This window comes from Piliocolobus tephrosceles, chromosome 3, assembly GCF_002776525.5.
Source record: "Piliocolobus tephrosceles isolate RC106 chromosome 3, ASM277652v3, whole genome shotgun sequence".
Classification (NCBI taxonomy): domain Eukaryota; kingdom Metazoa; phylum Chordata; class Mammalia; order Primates; family Cercopithecidae; genus Piliocolobus; species Piliocolobus tephrosceles.
In genome coordinates, this window is record NC_045436.1 from 82563210 (window position 1) to 82588085 (window position 24876).

At 39.2% G+C, this 24876-nt stretch overlaps 1 protein-coding gene across 3 annotated transcripts in view; it reads right to left on the reverse strand.

The window, feature by feature from the left end:
- The window catches only part of MANBA (mannosidase beta), a 138822-nt gene extending 131005 nt beyond the window's left edge, over positions 1-7817 (reverse strand). The window contains exon 1 of one of the 3 annotated variants that reach the window (XM_023220104.2): positions 7507-7817. In XM_023220104.2, the coding sequence (XP_023075872.1) occupies positions 7507-7683 (177 nt within the window). In that variant the 5' untranslated portion in view covers positions 7684-7817. Of the gene's footprint in view, positions 1-4368; positions 4558-7506 lie in introns of those variants that run through there. The other 2 variants (XM_023220107.2, XM_023220106.3) reach the window with 2 other exon arrangements.
- Between the last annotated feature and the right edge of the window lie 17059 nt (positions 7818-24876).

The following is a 24876-nucleotide window of genomic DNA, read 5'->3' on the forward strand; positions in this document are numbered from 1 at the left end:
CTGGCCATTTGTCCCAATTGCATATGAAGAATATAAGGTAATAAAATTTACAGAAAAAGTACTAAGTATCTGATGCCTACCACTTTTTAGTATATGTGTATATTTATATACTTATAATTTTTATTTTTAAGTGTAGATTTTGAATAAGAACACATCTTTATAATGGGGTCTATGAAGCTATTTGAAATAATTCTGGATCTATATTTACAGATACAGACAAATATATTCATGATATGTTTTAAATGTTAAAGTAGCTAACAAAACCACCTTAGGTGATGATTTCATTTTTATGTTATTATATTTGTCTATATATACTTAGAAAACAATGTGGAAAGATAAACACTAGTAATTTTACAGTGGTAAAGACTTTTATATCTGCTTTATATTATGTGTTTTATTGGTTTTTCTTCCTTCTTTATATTTTCTGTATTGCTTTTATCCAATGAACATTAAATAAATATATATTTTTAAAAGAATTTTAATCTTTTAACCTTTTTAAAGATTAAAAGAGAAGGAAAACAATATTATATCAGTATATGGGAATTTAGTGCATGATAAAAGTAATATATCAGTGGACAAGAGAGAAATTGTTCAAATCAATTTCTCCAATTAACTATTTGAAAAAACCTCAAATGAATCAAAATTTTAAATACAGGAACCATAAAGATAGCTGAGAGGAATTATTTTTAAGCAAACTACCAAAGACAGAAACAACCATAAAAGAAAAACAAAAGATTTCAACATACATAGCTTTACAACATCCATATGACAAAATACTTCATTAATAAATGGGACATTTGGGGATTTATTTTGAATTTGAATTTTTGAAAATATATAATAACAAAGGGGCCTTATAAATCTGTATTAAAGAGGCCAGCCATGGTGGCTCACACCTGTAATCCCAGGACTTTGGGAGGCTGAGGTGGGCAGATTGCCTGAGCTCAGGAGTTCAAGACCAGCTTGAGCAACACAGTGAGACCATGAGAATCGCTTGAACCTGGGAGGCAGAGAATGCAGTGAGGAAGATGATGCCACTTCACTCCAACCTGGGTGACAGAGTGAGACTCTGTCTCAAAAAAAAAAAACAAAAAAAATTGCCATTAAAGATAAATAGCCAAAAGAAAAACAGATAAAGAAGATGAATTAGAAATGCCCACATCACCAATAAACACATGAAATAAACATATATATTTGACCTTACTAGAAAATAAATTGATTTTGATTTGTTTCTTAAATAATATTGAAATCTAGCACCTAAGACAAGCACTCTGATAAAATAATGGTGGCAGTGTACAACTGGTACAATGTTTATGAAAAGCAACTTAGAAGCACATACTAAATGACTAAAAAAAGTACATATCCTACGAATCAGCTATTTAACTTTTAAATATTTGTATAAGAAAACAAAGACACACAGTAAAATTTAGTTAAAAGGATCCTCATCAAAAAAACAGAAAAAAAATGGAGTCAGATTTAACTATCCAACAATAAGTAATAGATTATAAGTGATGGTAAGTGTATATAACAGAATTTTAAAAGAGTCACTAAACATGGTTTATAGAAACCTGTTTACTGCAGGTAAGAGCATCACAAAATATTAAATGTGACAGAGTTGTTAAGTTGTATATTTAAATACTTATAAATGTGTATGCATTTAAAAAATTAGAATGGATACACTGAATTTTTTTTTTTATTTTAATAGTGGTTATCCTGCTCAATGAAATAAAAGATGACACAAACAAATGGAAGAACATTCCACGCTCCTGGATAGGAAGAATCAATACTGTGAAAATGGCCATATTGCCCAAGGTAATTTATAGATTTAATGCCATCCCCATCAAGCTACCAATGACTTTCTTCACAGAATTGGAAAAAACCACTTTCAAGTTCATATGGAAACAAAAAAGAGCCCACATTGCCAAGACAATCCTAAGCAAAAAGAACAAAGCTGGAGGCATCATGCTACCTGTCTTCAAACTATACTACAAGGCTACAGTAACCAAAACAGCATGGTACTGGTACAAAAACAGACCAATGGAACAGAACAGAGCCCTCAGAAATAATACCACACATCTACAACCATCTGATCTTTGACAAACCTGACAAAAACAAGAAATGGGGAAAGGATTCCCTATTTAATAAATGGTGCTGGGAAAATTGGCTAGCCATATGTAGAAAGCGGAAACTGGATCCCTTCCTTATACCTTACACAAAAATTAATTCAAGATGGATTAAAGACTTAAATGTTAGATCTAAAACCATAAAAACCGTAGAAGAAAACCTAGGCAATACCATTCAGGACATAGGCATGGGCAAGGACTTCATGCCTAAAACACCAAAAGCAATGGCAACAAAAGCCAAAATTGACAAATGGGATCTAATTAAACTAAAGAGCTCCTGCACAGCAAAAGAAACTACCATCAGAGTGAACAGGCAACCTACAGAATGGGAGAACATTTTTGCAATCTACTTATCTGACAGAGGGCTAATATCCAGAACCTACAAAGAACTGAAACAAATTTACAAGAAAAAAACAAACAACCCCATCAAAAACTGGGCAAAGTATATGAACAGACACTTCTCAAAAGAAGACATTTATACAGCCAACAGACACAGGAAAAGATGCTCATCATCACTGGTCATCAGAGAAATGCAAATCAAAACCACAATGAGATACCATCTCACACCAGTTGGAATGACAATCATTAAAAAGTCAGGGAACAACAGGTGCTGGAGAGGATGAGGAGAAATAAGAACACTTTTACACTGTTGGTGGGATTGTAAACTAGTTCAACCATTGTGGAAGACAGTATGGCAATTCCTCAAGGATCTAGAACTAGAAATACCATTTGACCCAGCCATTCCATACTGGGTATATACCCAAAGGATTATTAATCATGCTGCTATAAAGACACATGCACACGTATGTTTATTGCGGCACTATTCACAATAGCAGATTTGGAATCAACCCAAATGTCCATCTGTGACAGACTGGATTAAGAAAATGTGGCACATATACACCATGGAATACTATGCAGCCATAAAAAGGGATGAGTTCATATCCTTTGTAGGGACATGGATGAAGCTAGAAACCATCATTCTGAGCAAACTATCACAAGGACAGAAAACCAAACACCGCATGTTCTCACTCATAGGTGGGAATTGAACAATGAGAACCCTTGGACACAGGGTGGGAAATATCACATACTGGTGCCTGTCATGAGGTGGGGGGAGCGGGAAGGGATAGCATTAGGAGATATACCTAATGTAAATGATGAGTTAATGGGTGCAGCACACCAACATGGCACAAGTATACATATGTAACAAACCTGCACGTTGTGCACATGTACCCTAGAACTTAAAGTATAATTTTTAAAAAAGGAAAAAAATAAAAAATAAAAATAAATAAATAAATAAAACTGTTGGGGGCATTAGCCACATGAACAGCTGTCAAAAAAAAAATAGTGGTTATCTCTGGAAGTGATGTTTCCAACCTTCTTCTTACTTATCTATGTATTTTAATGTTGGTATACAGAGACTATCTAAAAAAAAAAAAAAAACGCTTCAAAACTTACACCAGTGAGAAATTCCACAGAAAAGCTCAGAACATTCCTAACAAGGGTCCCTTTATCTATACACTTAATGTATCATATGGAAATTAATTAGTTTTCTGCCTCACTAAATGTGGCCTCCCACAAAATAAGAACTGTAGTCTCACTCTCAATTTCTTTTTTTATTCCTAACGTCTATTATACTCTGTGGCATAATAGCAGGCTGAGGGATGGGCACGGTGGCTCATGCCTGTAATCGCAGCACTTTGGGAGGAAGAGGCAGGCGGATCATTTGAGGTCGGGAGTTCAAGACCAGCCTGACCAACATGGAGAAACCTCGTCTCTACTAGAAGTACAAAATTAGCTAGGCGTGGTGGCGTATGCCTGTAATCCCAGCTACTTGGCAGACTGAGACAGGAGAATCGCTTGAACCCAGGAGGCAGAGGTTGTGGTGAGCCGAGATCGTGTCATTGTATTCCAGCCTGGGCAATAAGAGCGAAACTCCATCTCAAAAAAATAATAATAATAATAGCAGGCTGAAGGAATAACTTTTCACAGAGAACCCAAAAGTCTCTCTAAGAAACCAAAGGTTTAGATTTGTCACAGAAAACCCAGAGAGTCACCTATGAAATAGCCAAGATAGCCAAGACTAGCCACAGAATCTCTCACTAAATACAAATTTCATTTAACCAGCTCAGATAAAAAATCCTGGTATTTTCCTGCACCTCCCCCTTCTCTCTCCCAATCCATTTACAAATCCAACTGAAGAAATCCTGTTGTTTTGTCATTCAAAATGTGTTCTCACAACCATTCTCACCATTTCACTGCTACCATGCTGGTCCAAGCCAGAAGTCATCTCTTGCCCATAGACCAGCAATAGTCCCCTGGTTGGTCTCCAGGCTTCCACTCTCCTGCACTTCAGCCTTCACACAAGAGTGACCTTGAAAAAGACAAATCTAATCATGTTACTCTAAGCTCAAAGTCCCCAATAACTTCCCATCACATAGAGAATAAAAGGCAAAGTGCTTCCTATGGCTCACAGCCCTTCATGATCTGCCCTAGGCTTTGAACTCCTCTCCTTCCCTCTGTTCACAGGTCTCTAGCCACACTGGACTGCTGACTATTCCTGAAACTGTCAAGCTCATTCCTTCCTCAGGGCCTCTCTCTTCCCCACTCCTGTGTTTTTCTTCTTTGCTGGAAATGCACTTCTCCTTAAAAGTGACCTTTTCAAACAGGTCTTTTTGTTTAAAAGTCACCTCATCAAAATACCTATCTTGAACCACTTTTTTAAAAATAGCAATGCTTTCCAACCAGCCTTCACTGTCTCTTCCTTTAACCTGCTCAATTTTTCTTCAATGCGTCACCTGCCATAACATTATTTATGAATTTGGTATGTGTCTATCTCCTCCACTAGAATGTCCATTAGGGAAAGGACTTTATTTTCTTTACCACTCGATTTCAGGTACTTAGAATAGTGCCTGCCACATCAGAGGTATGAAATAAATATGAGATAATTAACTAGGTGAATAAATAAAATGAATGATATCACCAATGTATGTTTCAAGTTCTTACCCAAACACAATATTTGGCCCACTGTCTACTATAAACCATAGACTATTTCCTGATGTCAACACCAAAAAGGGATGTTACAATAAAGCAGGTGGGATAACAGTCTCACATTACCAAATAACGATACTGATCTGACGTTGACGATTATTTCTTTACTGGTCTTTTTTTTTTTTTTTTTTTGAGACAGGGTGCCACTCTGTTGCCCAGGTTGGAGTACAGATCACGTTTCACTGTAGCCTCAAACTCCTGGGCTCAAGAAATCCTCCCACCTTAGCCTCCCTAGTAGCTAGGACCACAGGTGCATGCCACCACACCCAGTTAATTTTTTAATTTTTTATAGAGACAGGGTCTCACCAGATTGCCCAGACTGGTCTTAAACTCCACCTACCTCTGCCTCCCAAAGTGCTGGGATTAGAGGCATGAGCCACTGTGCCCAGCCTGATGATTATTTTCAATAGGCCTTGTGTTTCTTAAGCCCCAAAAGCCTTCTCATGTTTCATCCCACTGCCATATGAGACCCATATCCACCTGACTGAAACCTCAAGGTTTTTCTAAGAATTTATGAAGAGATTTAAGAAATCTCTTCAAATTGTTCCTATGAGGAAGTTATTTCATACTATGAGCAAATTCATTTTCATTAAGTATCTGTAGTAACCAAACATTGTTTCTTAGCTCTGTAATATGGCACAATAATCTGACTGACTGACTGACTTACTCTTTATTTCCCATTGGCTTAATTTTATTTATTTATTTATTTATTTACTTACTTACTTACTTACTTATTTTGGTAGAGATAGAATCTCTAGGCCATGCTGGTCTTGAACTCTTGTCCTCAAGAAATTTTCCCACCTCGGCCTCATAGACTCTTTCTGTGTTGGCCACACTGGTCTTGAACTACTGGACTCAACAGATCCTCCCACCTTGGCATCCCAATGCTCTGGAATAACCGGCTTGAGCCAACATACCAGCACCCATTGGCTTAATTATTTCAGTAAAATGAGGCAAGGAGGAACCCTACAAAATAAACAGAGGCATTCTCAAAGCAGATATAAGTGAAGACTCAGAGTATACTGTGGTCAACTGTGTTCTATATCACAAGTAGTTTCTCAACTAAAAATAAAGTACTAAAGTTTGGGAATGATTTACTATAAAAATACATTGGACAATGGTCAATGTCATTTACAACTTTCACCTCCTTTCTGATACACATCTCAGGAAAAAAAAAAAAAATGACTAAGTACCAAGTCAGAAATTTTGCATAACTGCAGGTGACCACCTTGTCATGGAAATAAACTTAGAATGGTGCTCCTGAAAGTCAACCACAGTGCTTCAAAAACACATGATTTTTCAAAAAACCAAAGTAAGCATACCACATAGTATAGAGACCAGGCTATGGAGTTGACCTGGATTAGAATTCCATTTCTTTCCATTTAGTTGCTGTATGATATTGGTCACCTTCCTAATTTCTCTGTGTTCCATAATTCCATATTATCCATAAAATTCAGATATGAACACTTACTATATAGAGTTGTTATGAGGATTGGACAATGTATGCATCCCACAAGTAGATCAATTACAAGCACATCTTGCCCCATGTAAAGAAAACACGTGGGAACGCTGTGCAAGAGGGTACAGCAAAAGCAGTTGGAGGATGGAAGTCAGTTTGCAAACCTATGCGCAGAGGCAGCCAAACAGGAAAACGTCCCCCAGAAGTAGTCTGTAAATTGGAGACTCCACTGAGATACACACACACACACACACACACACACACACACACATGCCCTGAGAGGAAACAGCACCTTTGTTCATCACCAAGTTAGCCTTAAAAATCATTTACCCATTATTAGCCACACAGGCACTGACAAACCCAACTTTACTCTTGTAGGTCATTCTCCACAGCGTCTGTGCTGCATCAATCCCAAATCTGACTCCCTGACGCTTAAAAGCGAAAATAAAAAACCGAGACATTACTCAATAGAGTTAACCCTTACTTAGCAAAACGCTGTTGTCCCCTGTAGCGTGCAGATAGTAAAGACAGTAATTCCCGACCTTATGCTTGTCAGTGACAGCATGCCCTTTGTATACACGCTTCAGTCGAGAACGACTGCAGTAAATAAACTGCTAGTAGCAACAGTGTTCCTCTATCTAAACTTCCGCTTTCCAGAGTTACTGATGTCCCAACATGGGTCCGTCGCTCAATCTCCGTCAAGCCCGTACCCCATAGCCTGGGCATTTCCCCGCTCAGATCACAAGATGCAAAGGGGAAGTTACTGCCAAACCGACAAGAATGGCCCACAGCTGGGGGCTGCCAGGTGGTTCCTGGGCCCCTCTCCGTACCCAGAGGAAGTCGGGCGCAGGCTCGCTAAGGGTCGGCCGCATGCCGTACCTGGATCAGGCCCTGCTGGAACAAGGCGCTGTGCACGCAGCCTGGGACCGCGCCGGGCAGCTCCAGCGAGCCGTTCCCATTGCAGATACTCCAGTTTCCCCGCAAGCTGTAGCTAAGCGCCGCGGCGGTGGTGCCTGTACCGCACAGCGCGAGCAGCAGGATCAAGTGGAGGCGCATCTTGGGAGCTCGCGACACAGAGATGTGGAAGGATCGAAAGGCAGCGCTGCAAAGAGACCGGCGGGGAACCCACTCACCCACTCGGAAGGAGCAGAGGCTTTAGGTCCCGCCCCGGCCACGCCCCCAGGTCAGCTGAGCGCTCTCCCGGCGCCGCCGCGGGCTGCAGGAGAACGAGGAGTCTGCGCCAGCACCCGCTGGAAGTCCGGCGTCGTGGCTGCGGTAGCTACAGCCGCCGAGAATAGCTACAGGCTGGGGGGCTTTGCGGTCTGAGCCCTCCTTCAGTGCTCCTTCCCGCCGCCTCAGTACATACAACTGGAGGCAAGAACCTTGCACGCTAATTGGGACATAAAGATCCCTGGACGCGAAGTGGCACAAAGCCTCGGAGATCAGAGACCGACTGTACGTGCAGACCACAGCTGGAGAGGCCCCTCTCTCCTTCAAAGAACCGAAACTGGGAGACAACCCACCACTTCCCTTCCCCCAAATTTACACAGACCCTCATCTACCTGGTAGCGTAACACTCACCCCCCTGCAGCTCAACTCGCGGGTCTCAGAGCCTACCCCTCCCTTCAAAGAGTAAACAAGTACTAGCAGTACCTCACAGTACCTAGCAGTACCTAGCAGTCACAAGGTTGTTCTGAGGGCTAACCAAGAAAATGGGACTACAGCATGCAGCATACAGCATGCAGCAGGGAGCCTGGCCCTCACGTTAGCTATTGTTACTAGCGGCCTACGTCCTTATGTTTCATAAAGCCCCACGGAGGTTTCTGAGGTTCTGGAACCTGCACTAGGCGCACAACTTGAGTTTAAAATCCTCTGCACTCACTAGCTGTGGGACTTGGGCAAGCCGCAAAATCTCCATCTCCGTTTCTTGAAGTTTTCAAGTTGCTTTAAGTATAAAATGAGTTAACACATGGGATCGTCCCTAACAATGCCAGAGTACCCAAGAAATACCAAGGACTTAATTTCGGGTGTTGTAGTCAAATGGCCTGAGTCCCATTCGTTCAATAGGATGTAACAGTGATCCCAGAAGTTAAGAGGGAATTTTACCTTGCATAGACTGCTTTTCTCCTGTGTTGACGTTATCTGCCTTATATTTATGCTTCGGAAGAAGTCCTTGAAAAGAAATTTTCTCTCATCAAATCTGAGCTTTGTTTTGCCTTATAATGGCCTTGGAATTGCCTGATTCTGCAGGCACCGCACAATATCTTACTTTGCAAAGTCAGCATTATTTACAAGTCCTGAATATCTTGGCTTAAAGGACATGTGGATTATCCAGCCCAAGCCGTTGGCTTAGAGATGAGGGAACCGAGTTCAAAGAGGCCAGTCGCCGCGGCTCACCTCTGTAATCCCAGCACTTCTGGGAGGCCGAGGCGGGTGGATCACTTGAGGTCAGGAGTTCGAGACCAGCCTGGCCAACATGGTGAAACCCTGTCTCTATTAAAAATACAAAAATTAGCTGGGCGCCTGGTGGCACGTGCCTGTAGTTGTAGCTGCTCGGGAAACTGAGGCAGGAGAATCGCTTAAACCCAGGAGGCAGAGGTTGCAGTAAGCCGAGATGGTGCCACTGCACTCCAGCCTGGGCTATAGAGACTGACTGGAAAAAAAAAAAAAAAAAGGAGATCAGGTGACTCGCCTGTCACATAGTGGCAGACAGGATTAGAACCCTCCTCTTCAAGGTCCTGCTGTCAGAGCCCAGTGATATTACAGGGGAAACTCTCTCACTCACTGCTTCAAAGCCTTCCTCACTCACTCCAGAAGCATTTTTACCTTTGATAGGAACAAAGCTCTCAATTCAAATTATATGCCATAATTCATGGCATTAAATGTCTAGCCATGGTCTGTGTAACACTGATAACACAAGGTTTATGGCAACAAGAGCAGCAAAGGAATTTTTTCATAACTACCAGATATTTCATTAAGCCAAATGAGAGGAAAATTCATCCTTGATGATATATATGGATATATTCTGTTGTATTAAGAAATAAGAAATATAATTTTTAGAAAAACCATAATAGAAGATTCTCATTCCTCCTTTCATTCCAGGATGTAAGCATAACATCATTTAGGTTACTTCACTTTGACAACAGAGAACATCAAAGAATAATCAAAGCCCTAATAAGTACTCTTCCTAAAATTGGAATTGGCACAGATGACATGATGTTTTCATTTTCTTATAGGATAATTTTTGTCCGTCATTTTCTGGAAGAATAAACCTTATTTAGAGAGTCATGATACCAAATGCAATGTTTAAAATAGTTATGGATATCTTTAACTTACACTGTATAAACAGATTTCATTTTGATCATTTCATTTGATGCTTCCCAAAGCTTGAATTATTTAGAACAAGTGATAGTTCCCTGGTTTAAAAAGATAAATAATGCCTACAGTGGTTAAATGATGTATAGGGTCAGTATCCTGTCACAACAGGCCAATGGAGGTAGTTAGGCCCTTTGCTATATGACAACACTTCCTTCATATCTAAATATATAAAATTGGTAAACTCATTAGAACACCATGGCCAAGGACATTCCAATCCCATGATATATTACAGAAGTTATAATAAGGGAAAGAAAATGAAAGAGTAATGAGATGTGGAGTGGACATTTTTCTTTAGACTCTTAGTGTCTGATTAAACTCCAGGACTGGGGATAATAGGACATAAGTATCCTGCCCAAAGGTTTGACATACTTCTCCAGAGTTTGAAGCCCCAAATGTTAGAACAAAGAGAGAAGGTAGTGGGAACTATGTATACCACTAGAATTTGGTGTGTCAAGGATGCATATGCGTGACTTTCCTATAAACCAAGAGGACACCGTAGGAAGTAACCAGGCTTGAGCCAGTATAATGGGACTCTACCCAAGAGAGTCCAAGAAGTCAACTACAGGACACATGGCCTACGTCAGCAAACTGTGCAGTAGAGTATTTCCCTGGAGAAGTCTCCAAAGAAGAACCTATACCATCCCTCATTAGGCATTGCAACCAACCTGAGGAGGAAGGGAGGCCCAGAAGCATTGGAGAGAGGAGAGGGTTGTAAAAAGAAACCACCCGCCTTCTCCACTGGTGTTCACCAGCCACAGGTTAATTCTGAACTAGATGGATGGGGGAAATAAATGTTTGAGTTGGATATGAGACTAAAATTTTAAATTGAACTGTGTTTAAACTGTGTTTAAAATTCATGAGAAGTTTGCCTGTTTGTTACATTGTAACATTTCTGGTAACAGAAGGAAAGTTAGCTCTCAGTGATTTAAATGGAAAAAGAAAATTTGTATTTTAATATCATTGTCAATGTTATTGGGTCATCTAGGGGTAAGGATGAGGAATAGTGATCAGGTTGTGGACTACAGAACTTGAGTTATGAACCATACAATTAAAGCCTTTTACCTAATGGCTTAAAGACCTCACTGCACCTGATACATTCTGTTTTAAGTCATACACAACACTGAAAAAAATTGACAACATACGGAGCCACAGAGAAAATATCAACAAATTCCAAAAAATTGCTGGCATGGAAAGCAGCATTCTCTTATCGTAATGTAATAAAATTAGAAATAAGAAATGAAAAAGGATAAACCAAACCCATTTATTCGGAATGTTAAAATGTATGTGTGTGTGTATATATATATATATATATATATTCCTAAATAATGCATGGGTCAAAGCAATAATAGATTTCCAGTTTCTGGCCTGGCATATAAGGACCTTGGAAGTCATCACTCTATCCTAAAAACAAGTAAAAAGCTGCACAAATTGAAAATAGACAACTCTTCTTAGCTGAGTCAAAGAAGTGAGGTCACAGGGCAAACTACTGCCCCCAAAATTAGAGATGTAGACAGGTAGATACAGGCAATCACAACTTACCTGACCAGACCACACACTACCCCCCAACCATTGTCCCATAGCTGAAATCTCAGTGGGAACCAGTACGGAGTAGGAAGACCTGTACTATAATTGACAAATTACTGGAGGACCAATATGCACGAATGTGAGAGTTAAAAACTCCAAGGGGACCCAGTCTTAGGGGAGCAGCTGTACTTTTGTAAGTTTTCCTCCAGGAGCTCTACAAAGCTCTCATAGTGAAGACTGAAGAAAAATCCTCTCATGTTTCTTGCAAGGGAGGAGGAAAGTAACTATTCTGAATGTGCTAGAGATTCTGTGCTTCTTAACAAGACCCATTCTCAAAAGAAACAATTTTACCAGAGCTGAAGCAACTGGGGTTTTGTCAGAGCCTCGCCAGCCTGGGGGAAGGAAAATACCCAACTCCAGCCCTCTATAGACATTCTGCCCCATCTAAGGGGTTGAAACATAGCTGAGAAACACTGTGAAGTTCACAGTCCAGGGGACTGGGCTCACTAGATGACTGAGACCCCTATCAGAGGACAATAGACCATTTTCCCTCTCCCAACGCCTTTCCAACACATCACTGAAGGCCTATTTATGGCAATTTCACCCAGGATCTCATGTATGGCTTTCAACAAAAATTTATAAAGCCAAAGGTACAACTTGGAAAGACAAAGCAAATGCCAAAACCAAACTCAGATATGGGGGGAATGTCGGAATTATCAGTACAGGAATTTAAAATAACTGATTAATATGCTGAGGGCTTTAATGAAAAATTTACACAACATACAAAAACAGATGGGTAATGTAAGCAGAGACATGGAAATTCTAAAAAAGAATAAGAAATGCTAGTGATGAAAAGCACCATAACGGAAATGAAGAATGGCTTATTAGTAGATGGAACATGGCTGAGGAAAGAATCTCTGAGCTTGAAGGTATGTCAACAGAAACTTTAAAAACCGAAAAGCAAAGAAAAATGTATGGAAAAAGGAATGAACAGAGTATCCATGAACTGGGGGACAACTACAAAAGATACTGTTATGAAAAGAGTCAAACTCTGTAAATATTCGAAGAGATTTATTCTGAGCCAAATATAAATGACCAATGGCCTGAGATACAGCCCAGAGAGCACGTGCCCAGGGTTGCTCAAGGCTACACAGCTTCGTTTTATTTATTTTGGGGAGACATAAGACATCAATCAATACATGTAAGACGTACATTGGTTTGGTACAGAAAGGTAAGAAAATTTGAAGTGGGGGCTTCCGGTCATAGATGGATTCAGGAATTTTGTTCATTGGAAATTGGTTGAAGGAGTTAAGTTATTGTCTGAAAACCTATAGTTAATAAAGGGGAATGTCTGGGTTAAGATAAGGGGTTGTGGAGACCAAGGTTCTCATTATGCAGACAGAATCAACAGAAGGGAATGTTTCTTATCAGACTTAAAGAGTCTTCTATGAGTCTTAAGGTCTCTGTTTTAATGTTAATGCTGGCAGGTATGCCTGAATTCCAAAGGAAGAAGGGTATAATGAGGCATGTCTGACCCCCACTTCCATTAAGACCTGAACTAGCTTTTCAGGTTAACTTTGGAATGCCCTTAGCTGAGGGGAGGGTCCGTCAGTCAGTTGCAGGGCTAAGAATTTTATTTTTGGTTTACAATATAATATATATGAATAGAGACCTAGAAGGAGAAGACAGAAAGGAACAGAAGATATATTTGAAGTAATAATGACTGAGAATTTCCCCCAAATTAATGTCAGACACAAAGTCACAGATCCAGGAAGCTCCAAGTACATCAAGCAGGATAAGTGCCCAAAAAACTACACCTGGGCCTATTATATTCAAATCAAAGATTTTTAAAGAACCTTCAAAGAGGCCAGAGGGAAGAAAGCAACTTACGTACGTATAGAGAAGCAAAGATAGAAATTATAGCCAACTTCTCCTCAGAAGCCATGCAAACAAGAGGAGAGTAGAGTAAAATATTTAAAGACTTGCAAGGAAAACATGCACCAACCTACAATTCTGTGCTCTGCAAAATTATTTCTCAAAAGTGAAGGAGAATTAAAGACTTTCTCAAACAAAAATTAAAATAATTTATTGCCAATAGACCTGCCTTGCAAAGAATGTTAGAAGTTCTTCCAAGAGAAGAAAAATAGTATAGAAAAATAGGCCGGGCGCGGTGGCTCAAGCCTGTAATCCCAGCACTTTGGGAGGCCGAGACGGGCGGATCATGAAGTCAGGAGATCGAGACCATCCTGGCTAACATGGTGAAACCCTGTTTCTACTAAAAAATACAAAAAACTAGCCGGGTGAGGTGGCGGGCGCCTGTAGTCCCAGCTACTCGGGAGGCTGAGGCAGGAGAATGGCATAAACCCGGGAGGTGGAGCTTGCAGTGAGCTGAGATCCGGCCACTGCACTCCAGCTCGGGCGACAGAGCAAGACTCCATCTCAAAAAAAAAAAAAGAAAAATAGAAAATTAGATCCACAAAAACAAAAGAAGAGCGTTAGAGAAGGAATAAGTGAAGGTCAAACAAAAACTCTTATTCTTGCCAAGGCATGGTGGTTCATGCCTGTAATTCCGACACTTTGGGAGGCCAAAGCAGGAGGATCACTTGAATCCAGGAGTTTGAAAACAACCAAGGAAAAAAAAAAAAACCCCGTTCCAAAAAAAAAAAAAAAAAAAAAAAAAAAAAGTAAAAGAAAAGAAAAGAAAGAAAAAGAAAAGAAAAAGCAACTCTTATCTTCTTATCATTTATTGACCCAACCTATAACAGTGTGCTCAAAATAGTAATAGCAACAATGTGAAATGAATGATAGCAATAACACAAGGGGTATGAGACAAGAATTAGGAATATTTTATTATTATAAAGTAATGAAGCAGTACAGTGCTATTCAAAAGCAGATTTAGGCTGGGCGCAGTGGCTCATGCCTGTAATCCCAGAACTTTGGGAGGCTGAGGCAGGTGGATCACCTGAGGTCAGAAGTTCAAGACCACCCTGGCCAACATGGTGTTTAGTCTCTACCAAAAATAAAAAATTAGCAGTGCGTGGCAGCACGAGCCTGTAATCCCAGCTACACAGGAGGCTGAGGCAAGAGGATTGCTTGAACCCGGCAGGCAGAGGTTGCCGTGAGCTGAGATAGCACCATTGCACTTCAGCCTGGGCAAAAAGAGTGAAACTCCATCTCCATAAATAAATAAATAAATAAATAAATAAATGTGGATTTAGAGCCAGGTGCAGTGGCCCATGTATAAATAAATAAGTAAACAAACAAACAAATAAAAGCAGATTTAGGGGCAGATGCAGTGACCCATGCCTGTAATCCCAACACTTGGGGAAGTTGAGGTGGGATGACTGCTTGAGCCTAGGAGTTCAAGACCACCTTGGGCAACAAAGTGAGACCCCATCTCTACAAAAAATAGAAATAAAAAAAATTAGCTGGGCACGGTGGTGCATGCTTGTCATCCCAGCTACTAGGGAGGCTGAGGAGGGAGGATCGCTTGAGCCCAGGAGATTGAGGCTGTAGTGAGCCATGATTGTGTCATTGCACTCCATGACAGAGTGAGACCCTGTCTCAAAAAAAATAAAATTAAAATCAATTAATTAAAAAGTGGACTTGACCACACTGCCCAAAGCAATCTGCAAATTCAATGCTATTCCTATCAAATTACCAACTTCATTTTTCACAGAATAAGAAAAAATGATTCTAAAACTCATATGAGGCCAGGCACGGTGGCTCACGCCTGTAATCCCAGCACTTTGGGAGGCTGAGACAGGCAGATCACCTGAGGTCAGGAGTTCGAGACCAGCCTGACCAACATGGAGAAACCCCATCTCTACTAAAAATACAAAATTAGCTGGGTGTGGTGGCGCATGCCTGTAATCCCAGTTATTCAGGAGACTGTCACAGTCTCCTGTCACAGGAGAATTGCTTGAATCCAGGAGGCGGAGGTTGTGGTGAGCCAAGATTGTGCCATTGCACTCCAGCCTGGGCAACAAGAGTGAAACTCTGTCTCAAAAAATAAAATTAAATAAAACCCCCAAAGGAACCTGGATAGCCAAGGCAATCCTAACCCAAAAGAACAAAACCAGAGGCATCACAGTACCTGACTTCAAGCTATACTAAGAGGCTACAATAAACAAAACAGCAGGGTACTGGTACAAAAATAGACACATAGACCAATGGAACAGAATAGAGAACCCTGAAAGCCACACACCTACAATCAACTGATCTTTAACAAAATTGGCAAAGCTAAATAACAAGGAGAGGACACTCAATTCAATAAATGTTGCTATGAAAATTGGCTAACTCTATGCACATGAATGAAACTGTACCCATACTTCCCGTTACATATAGAAATTAACACGAGATGGATTAAAGACTTACATGCAAGACCTCAAACTATAAAAATTCTAGAAGAGGCCAGTCATGATGGCTCATGCATATAATCTCAGCACTTTGGGAGGCCAGGACAGATGGATTGCTTGAGCCCAGGAATTTGAGACCAGCCTCGGCAACATGGTGAGACCTTGTGTCTATTTATAAAAAAAAAAAAAATTGCTAGAAGAAGTCCTAGAAAATACTCTTCTAGACATTGGTCCTGGCAAATAATCTATGATGAAGACCCCAAAAGCAAATGCAACAAAATTTAAAAATAGACAAATGAGACTTAATTAAAATGAAGAACTTCAGCAAAAGAAACTCTCAACAGACTAAACAAATAGCCTACAAAATTAGAAAAAAAAAAATTTGCAAACTACGTCTCTGAAAAGGACTAATATCCGGAGTCTATAAGGAATTTAAACAAATCAACAAGAAAACAAAAAACCCCATTAAAAAGTGGGCAAAGAACGTGGACATGCACTTCTCAAAAGAAGACATAAAAGTGGCCAAGAAAAATGAAAAAATGCTGAACATACCTAATCACCAGAAAGATGCAAATCAAAACTACAATGAGATATCACCTCACACCAATCAGAATGGCTATTATTAAAAAGTCAAAAACTAACAGATGTTGGTGAGGGGACAGAGAAAAGGCAATGCTTATACACTGTTGGAGGGATTGCAAATTAGCTACAGCCTCTGTGGAAAGCTGTTTGGAGATGTCTCAAAGAACTAAAAATAGAACTACCATTTGACCCAATAATTCTATTACTGAGTAAATACCCAAAGGAAAATAAAGTTTTCTACCAAAAAGACACATGCACTCGTATGTTCATTCCAGCACTATTCACAATAGCAGAGACATGGAATCAATGCCCATCAACATCAACAGTGCCCACCAATAGTGGATTGGATAAAGAAAATGTGGTACATAAGGCTGGGTGCTGTGGCTCACGCCTGTGACCCCAGCACTTTGAGAGGTTGAGGCGGGTTGATCACTTGAGCTCAGGAGTTTGAGACCGGCCTGGGGAACATGGTAAAACCCAATCTCTACAAAAAACAAACAAACAAACAAACAAACAAACAAACAAACAATTGTTTTGATTAGCCGGGCATAGTGTTGTGTGCCTGTAGTCCCAGCTACTTGAGAGGCTGAGGTGGGCAGATCACTTGAGCTTGGGTGGCAGAAGTTGCAGTGAACCAAGATCACGTCACTACACTCCAGCCTGGGTGACAGATTAAGACCCCGTCTCAAAAAAATAAAATGTGACGTATACACCATGGAACACTATGCAGCCATAAAAAAAAATGAAATCATGTCCTTTGTAGTACTTGGATACAGTTGGAGGCAGTTATTCTAAGTGAATTCATGCAGAAACAGGAAACCAAATGTTACATGTTCTCACTTATAAGTGGGAGCTAAGTCTTGAGTTCACACAGACATTAAGATGGGAATAATAGACAGTGCAGACTCCAAAATGAGGGAAAAAGGGAGGGTATCAAGGGTTGAAAAACTTCCTGTTGGATACTATGCTCACTATCTGGGTGATGGGATCAATAGAAGCCCAAACCTCAACATCACACAGTATACCCTTGTAACAAACCTGCACATATACCTCCTGAATCTAAAATAAAAGTGGAAAAATGTGTTTAAGTGAACTTGGATTCACTCTAAACGTATACTGCAAACTCTAGGGCAACCAGTGAAAAAAAAAATTTAAAGGAATGCAACTGATGTGCTAAGAAATAGAATTATATAAAATGTTCGGTTAAAACCACAAAAGGCAGAAGAAGAGTGGAAGACAAAGATAGGAACAAAGAACAAGGGCAACAAACAGAAAAGAGTAACAGGGTGATGGTTGCACCAAAATCTCACAAAGAGAACTTATCCATATAACCAAAAATCACTTGTTCCCCAAAAGCTATTGAAATAAAAAGACAGTAACAAATATGGTTATTGTCAGATGTTATAGATATTAATCCAACTCTATCAATGGTCTAAATATAACAGTTAAAGGATAATTTTCAGAGTAGATAAAAACAATAAGACCCAGCTATCTGTTTTCTATAAGTGACCTCTTTTAATTATAAAGACACATCCAGATTAAAACTTAAAAGAAGGACAAAGATATACCACACTTACATTAATTTTTTAAAAAGTGAGTAGCTATATTAATTTCAGAGAAAGCACACTTCAGAGCAAAGAAAATTATCAGGATACAGAGGGATAATACATAATGATAAGTGGGTCAGTTCTCCCAAAAGACCTTACATTCCAGAATGCGTATGTGCTTAATTAATAACAGAACATCAAAATACAATAATCAAAAACAGATAGAACTGTAAGAAGAGAAAGATAAATCTAATAATATATTTGGAGACTTCAACAGCCCTCCGTCAGTAATAGACAGATCTAGCAGGCAAAAGAAATCAGCAAAGACATAGTTGAACTCAACAATACCATCAATCAACTGGGTATAGTTGACAGCTATAGACCATTTCATCCAACAACAACAGAATACACATTCTTCTCTAGGTCACATAGAACATTCACTGAATACTTTGGGCCATAAATTACACCTTAACAAATTTAAAAGAATGTGAATTACAAAATGTACACTCTCAGACCACAGTGGAATTAAACTAGAAAGCAATAACAGAATGAAAGCTGGAAAACCTCAAACAACTGGATGATTAAACAGCACACTTCCAGATAACACACAAGTCAACAAAGAAATCTCAAGATAAATTTAAAAATTTTTAAAACATTAATTAAAAAACAATTTTATCAAAATGTGTGGGACCCACAAAGCAGTGCTTAGAAATTTACAGCATTCAAGTCTTGTATTAAGAAAAAAGAAAGATCTGAAATCAGTAGTCAAAACTTTCATCTTAGGAAGAAAAGAAGACCAATTAAATCCAAAGTAAGCAGAAGGAAAGGAATAATAAAAATTAAAACAGAAATAATGAAATTGAAAAGAGGTAGGAAGGAGGGAGTTAGAAAAAATATGAATGCATTTATTGCTACTGACTTTTACACTTAAAAATGGTAAAGATGGTAAATTACATATGTATATTTTACCTCAATAAAAAATTTTACAAGAAAACAGGAAATCAATAGAGAAAATCAACAAAACCAAATGCTGGCTTTTTTAAAAGATCAGTAAAATTGATAAGCCTCTAGCCAGGCTAAGAAAATAAGAGAGAAGACACAAATTATTTATATAACAAATGAAAGAGGGAACATCACTACAGATCCCAATCAGACATTAAAAGGATAAAAAGAAATACTATGAGCAAATTTATGTTCACAAATTTGATAGCATAGATGAAATGGCCAGTTCCTTGAAAGATACAGTCTGCTGAAAACTTACAAAAGAAGAAATAGACAATCTTAATAGGCCTATATCTATTAAAGATATTGAGCCAGTAATCGATAATCTTGCAAAACAGAAAGCACCAGGCCAGATGGTTTTGCTAGACAATTCTACCAAACATTTAAGGAAGAAATTATACCAATTCTCTCCAATTTCTTCCAGAAGATAGAAGCAGTGGCAATACTTGCTAACTCATTCTATGGGGCCAATATTACCCTCATATTATAAAACAAAGACATTTACAAGAAAATAAAACTACAGACTCACCCTGAGCAATATCTCTCAGGAACACACATGAAAAATTTCTCAACAAAAAAATTAGCAAATTGAATCCAACAATATATAAAAAGAATTATACACTATGACCAAGTGGGATTCATTCTGGGTATACAAGGCTAGTTCAACATCTGAAAATCAACTCATGTAATGCATCACACCAACAGACTAAAGAAGAAAAAAAACACATGATCATATCAATAGATGAAGAAAATGAAGAAAAAGCATTTGACAAAATCCAACAGCCATTCATGATAAAAAAAAAAAAAAAAAACTCTCAGCAAACTAGAAATGGAAGTGAACCCCCTCAACTTCATTATAAAAATGTAAAATAAAAAAACTACAACTAACATATTAATTAATGGCGAGAAGCTAGAAAACTTTATTGCTAAGATCACGAACAAGGCAAGAATGTGTCCTATCACAACTCCTTTTCACCATTGTACTGGAAACCCTAGCTAATGCACAAAGACTAGGAAAGGAAATACAGTCATATGCCACCTGACAACATTTCGGTCAATGACAGATCACATATACAATGGTGGTTCCATAAAATTACAATGGGGAAGAAAAACTCCTATGGCCTAGTGAGGTTGTAGCCATTGTAATGTCATGGTGCAACACATTACTCATGTTCATGGTGATGCTGGTGTAAACAGACCTACTGTGCTGCCATGCATATAAACTATAGCACACAGTTACATACAGTGCATAATACTTAATAATAAGTGACTATGCTATTGGTTTATGTATTTGCTATACTATACTTTTTAAAATTATTTTACAGTATACTACTTCTACTTACTTTTTTAAAGATAGTTAACTATAAAACAGTCCCAGGCAGGTCCTTCAGGAGGTATTCCAAAAGAAGGCATTGTTTTCATAGGAGATGACAGCTCCATGTGTGTTATTGCACTTGAAGACCTTACAGTGGAACAAGATGTGGAGGTGGGAGACAGTGATATCAATGATACTAGCCCTATGTAGAACTAGAACTATGTAGAACTAACTTTGTAGGTTAATGCTTGTGTTTGTGTCTTAGTTTTAAATAAAATGTTTAAAAAGAAAAAACAAAAATTTTAAAAATAGAAAATAGTGTATAGAATAAGAATTTATTTATTTATTTATTTATTTATTTATTTATTTATTTATTTATTTTATTTGAGATGGAGTCTTGCTGTGTTGCCCAGGCTGGAGTGCAGTGGCGTGATCTCGGCTCACTGCAAGCTCCGCCTCCCGGGTTCACACCATTCTCCTGGCTCAGCCTCCTGAGTAGCTGGGACTACAGGCGCCCACCACCGCGCCTGGCTTATTTTTTGTATTTTTAGTAGAGACGGGGTTTCACCGTGGTCTCGATCTCCTGACCTTGTGATCCGCCCACCTCGGCCTCCCAAAGTGCTGGGATTACAGGCTTGAGCCACCGCGCCCAGCCTAGAATAAGAATTTAAAGAAAATATTTTTGTATAGCTATACAATGTGTTTGTGTTTTAAGCTAATTGTTATTTACAAGAGAGTCAACAAGTTGAAAAATTAAACCATTTATAAAGTTAAAATGTTACAGTAAGCTAAGGTTAATTTATTATTGAAGAAACAAAAATATTTTTTATACATTTAATATATCCTAAGTCTACAGTGTTTATGAGCCACTAGTATACAAAATATACAAAGAACCCTTAAAACTAAGCCATAAGAAAATGAACACCACAATTTAAAAATGGACAAAAGAACTCAATAGACACCTCACTAAAGAAGATATACAGGTGGCAAATAATTACATAAAAACAAGCATACACCATAAGAGAAACTGCAAATTAAAATAAAATAAGATACCCCTACATACCTATTAGAAAGGCCATCATCCCAAAGGCTGTCAACACCAAATGCTGGTGAGGTTGTGGAGGAACAGAAGCTCTCATTCGTTGCTGGAGAGAATGCCAAATGATACAGCCACTTCGGAAGACAGTTTGGCACTTCTTTACAAAACCTAAGCATACTCTTAGCACATGTGATCATTAGTTTTATGTATTAACTTGACTCGGTCACAGGTTGACCAGATATTTAGTCAAACATTATTCTGGGTGTTTCTGTGAAGGGGTTTTTGGATGAGGGTACTATTTAAGTTGGTAGAACAAGTAAAGTAGATTGCCCTCCATAATGTGGATAGGCCTCATCCAATCAGTTGAAGATCTGAATAGAGCAAAAGATTGAGCCTCCCTGAAGGAATAGACAACTTTTCTGCCTGTCAGGCTTCAGACTGGAATACTGTCTCTTCCTGGTTCTACAGCAGCCTGCCAGCCTTTGGACTCAAACTGGAACATTAGCTCTACAGATTTTGGACTTATTTACAGATTTTGGACTTACCACCTCTGTAATTGTGTGAGCTAATTTTTTATAATAAATCTCTTTATAATGTATATACATCCTATTGGTTCTGTTTCTCTGGAGAATCTTGACTAATATACCATATGATCCAGCATTTGCATTCCTTGGTATTTACACAAAGGAGCTGAAAACATATATCCATCCAAAAACCTGCACATGGATGTTTATAAGAGCTTTAGCCATAATTGCCAAAACCTGGAAGCAACCAAGATTTCCTTCAGTAGGTGAATGGATAAACTGCAGTACATCCAGACAATGGAATATTATTCATCACTTTAAAAATGGGCTATCCTGGCTGGGCACAGCGGCTCACACCTGTAATCCCAGCACTTTGGGAGGCCAAGACAGGCAGATCACCTGAGGTCAGGAGTTCGAGACCAATCTGACCAACATGGCGAACCCTCATCTCTACTAAAAATACAAAAATTAGCCAGGTGTGGTGATGAATCCTGTAATCCCACCTACTTGGAAGGCTAAGACAGAAGAATTGCTTGAACCTGGGAGACGAAGTTTGCAGTAAGCCGAGATTGTGCCACTGTACTCCAGCCTGGGCAACAGAGCAAGACTCCATCTCAAAAAAAATAGAGAAAAAGAAAAGAAAAGGAAAACAAAAGAAAGGGGCTATTCGGGCGTGGTGGCCCATGCCTGTAGTTACAGCTACTTGGGAAGCTGAGGTGGGAGAATTGCTTGAACCTGGGAGGCAGAGGTTGCAGTTGAGCCAATTGTACCACTACACTCCAGCTTTAAGTGCATATTACTAGGTGAAAGCAGCCTATCTGAAAGTCTACATACTGTATGATCCCAACTATATGACAATCTGAGAAAGGCAAAACTATGGGAGACAGTGAAAACATCAGTGGTTGATAAAAATTGCAGGCAGGAAGGGATGAACAGGCTGATCACAGAGGATTTTTAGGGAAGTGAAAATACTCTGTGATACTAGAATGGTGGATATATGTCATAATTTGTCAAAATCCATAGAATGTAAAACACCAAGAGAGAAACCTAACATAAACTATGGACTTTGGGTGATAATGATATGTCAATGCAGGTTCATAAATTGTAACAAGTGTACCACCCTGCCATGGCCTCCCAAAGTGTTGGGATTACAGGCGTGAGCCACCACGCCCAGCCTGTTCTTCTTCTTTCTTCTCCTCCTCTTCCTCCTTCTCCTCCTCCTCCTCCTCCTTCTTCTCCTCCTCCTCCTCCTTCTCCTTCTCCTCCTCCTCCTCCTTCTCCTCCTCCTCCTCCTTCTCCTCCTCCTCCTCCTCCTCTTCTTCTTCCTCCTCCGCCCCTTCACCGTCCCCTTCTTCGTATTATTACTAATATTTTGGAGACAGAGTCTCAGTGTGTCGTCCAGGCTGGAGCGCAGTGGCATGATCTTGGCTCACTGCAACCTCTGCCTCCCAGGTTCAAGCAATTCTCCTGCCTCAGCCTCCCTAGTAGCTGGGACTACAGGCATGTGCCACCACACCTGGCTAATTTTTTTATTTTTAGTAGACGTTGGCCAGGCTGCTCTCGAACTCCTGACCTGGTGATTTGCCCGCCTTGGCCTCCCAAGGTGTTGGGATTACAGGGGTAAGCCACTATGCCTGGCCTATTTTTTAAGCTAGAGAAAATAATTTGATTATATAATTAAAATAAGTATTTAAATTTTATTACCAATTAAAATTTATATGTTTGTAACTTTTACGGTTTGCAAAAATATTTAAGTAAATCAGTGCGTAGGAACAAAACATCCAAATTGAAAAACCTGTTTGTAACTGACAAGATTGATGATATATTTATATGTAATACTAGAGTTGACCTACATGCTCAGCATGTACTCTATAACAATCTTACATGATGCAATGGTTAAAGTGAAATGTTGCCCTAACCAAACAATAAAGTTGTGTTTAATGGAAAACATGCTACATGTTACTTTTCTTCAGTTTTTAAATTTTAAAATGTGACATTAGCCACATTTCAAGTGCTCAGTAGCCATATAAGGCTAGTGACTCTCATACTGGAAAGCATAGTTGTAGGCAATAGAGATTCAGCAGTAAACAAAGCAAGAGAAAAATTCCTCTCCCCTTGGGCCTCGACTTTTCTGTCTACTTATATTTTATTTACTTAAAAAACAACATAGAGCTGTATTTTGAATTTTTACTCAGTCTGAACATCTTTGTACTTTAATTGGATAATTTAACCCGGTTACATTTATTTATTGTTTGTTTGTGTATTTATTTATTGGCAGGGTCTCACTCTGTCACCCAGGCTGGAGTGCAGTAGTGCAATCATGACTGACTGCAGCCTTAATCTCCCCAGGCTCAGGTGATCCTCCCACTTCAGCCCAAGTAGCTGGGACCACAGGTGCATGCCACCAAGTCTGGCTAATATTTCTGTATTTTTTGTAGAGATGGGGTTTCTCTATGTTGCCCAGGCTTGTCTCAAACTCCTGGGCTTAAGCAATCCTCCAGTCTCAGACTTCCAAAGTGCTGGGATTACACGTATGAGCCACCACATCTGGCCCCAATTACTTTTTGAGTAATTACTTATACAATTTGGATTTTACCTACCATATTGTGCCTTCTATTTGTCCTGCCATCTCTGAGTCTCTCTCATTTGCCTTTCTTTCTCCTTTGTCCATTTATTTCTTCTCTTCTAATTTGGAAATTATGCACCTTTTCTACTTTTTCGTGTTTACCCTACATTTTAAAAGGCTTTTTATTTTGAGATAATTTTGGACTTATAGAAGCATCCACAAAATTAGTACAGAAATTTCCTCCATACACGCCGACCAGATTCCCCTAATATCAACATACTACATATTCATAGAAGAATAATCAAATCTAATTAACCAACACTGAAGTGATATTATTAAATAATCTACCACTCATGGGGTGGAATGTATCCAGAGCATTTAGGCTGCACAGGAAGTTACAGAGGAAGTGGTAGA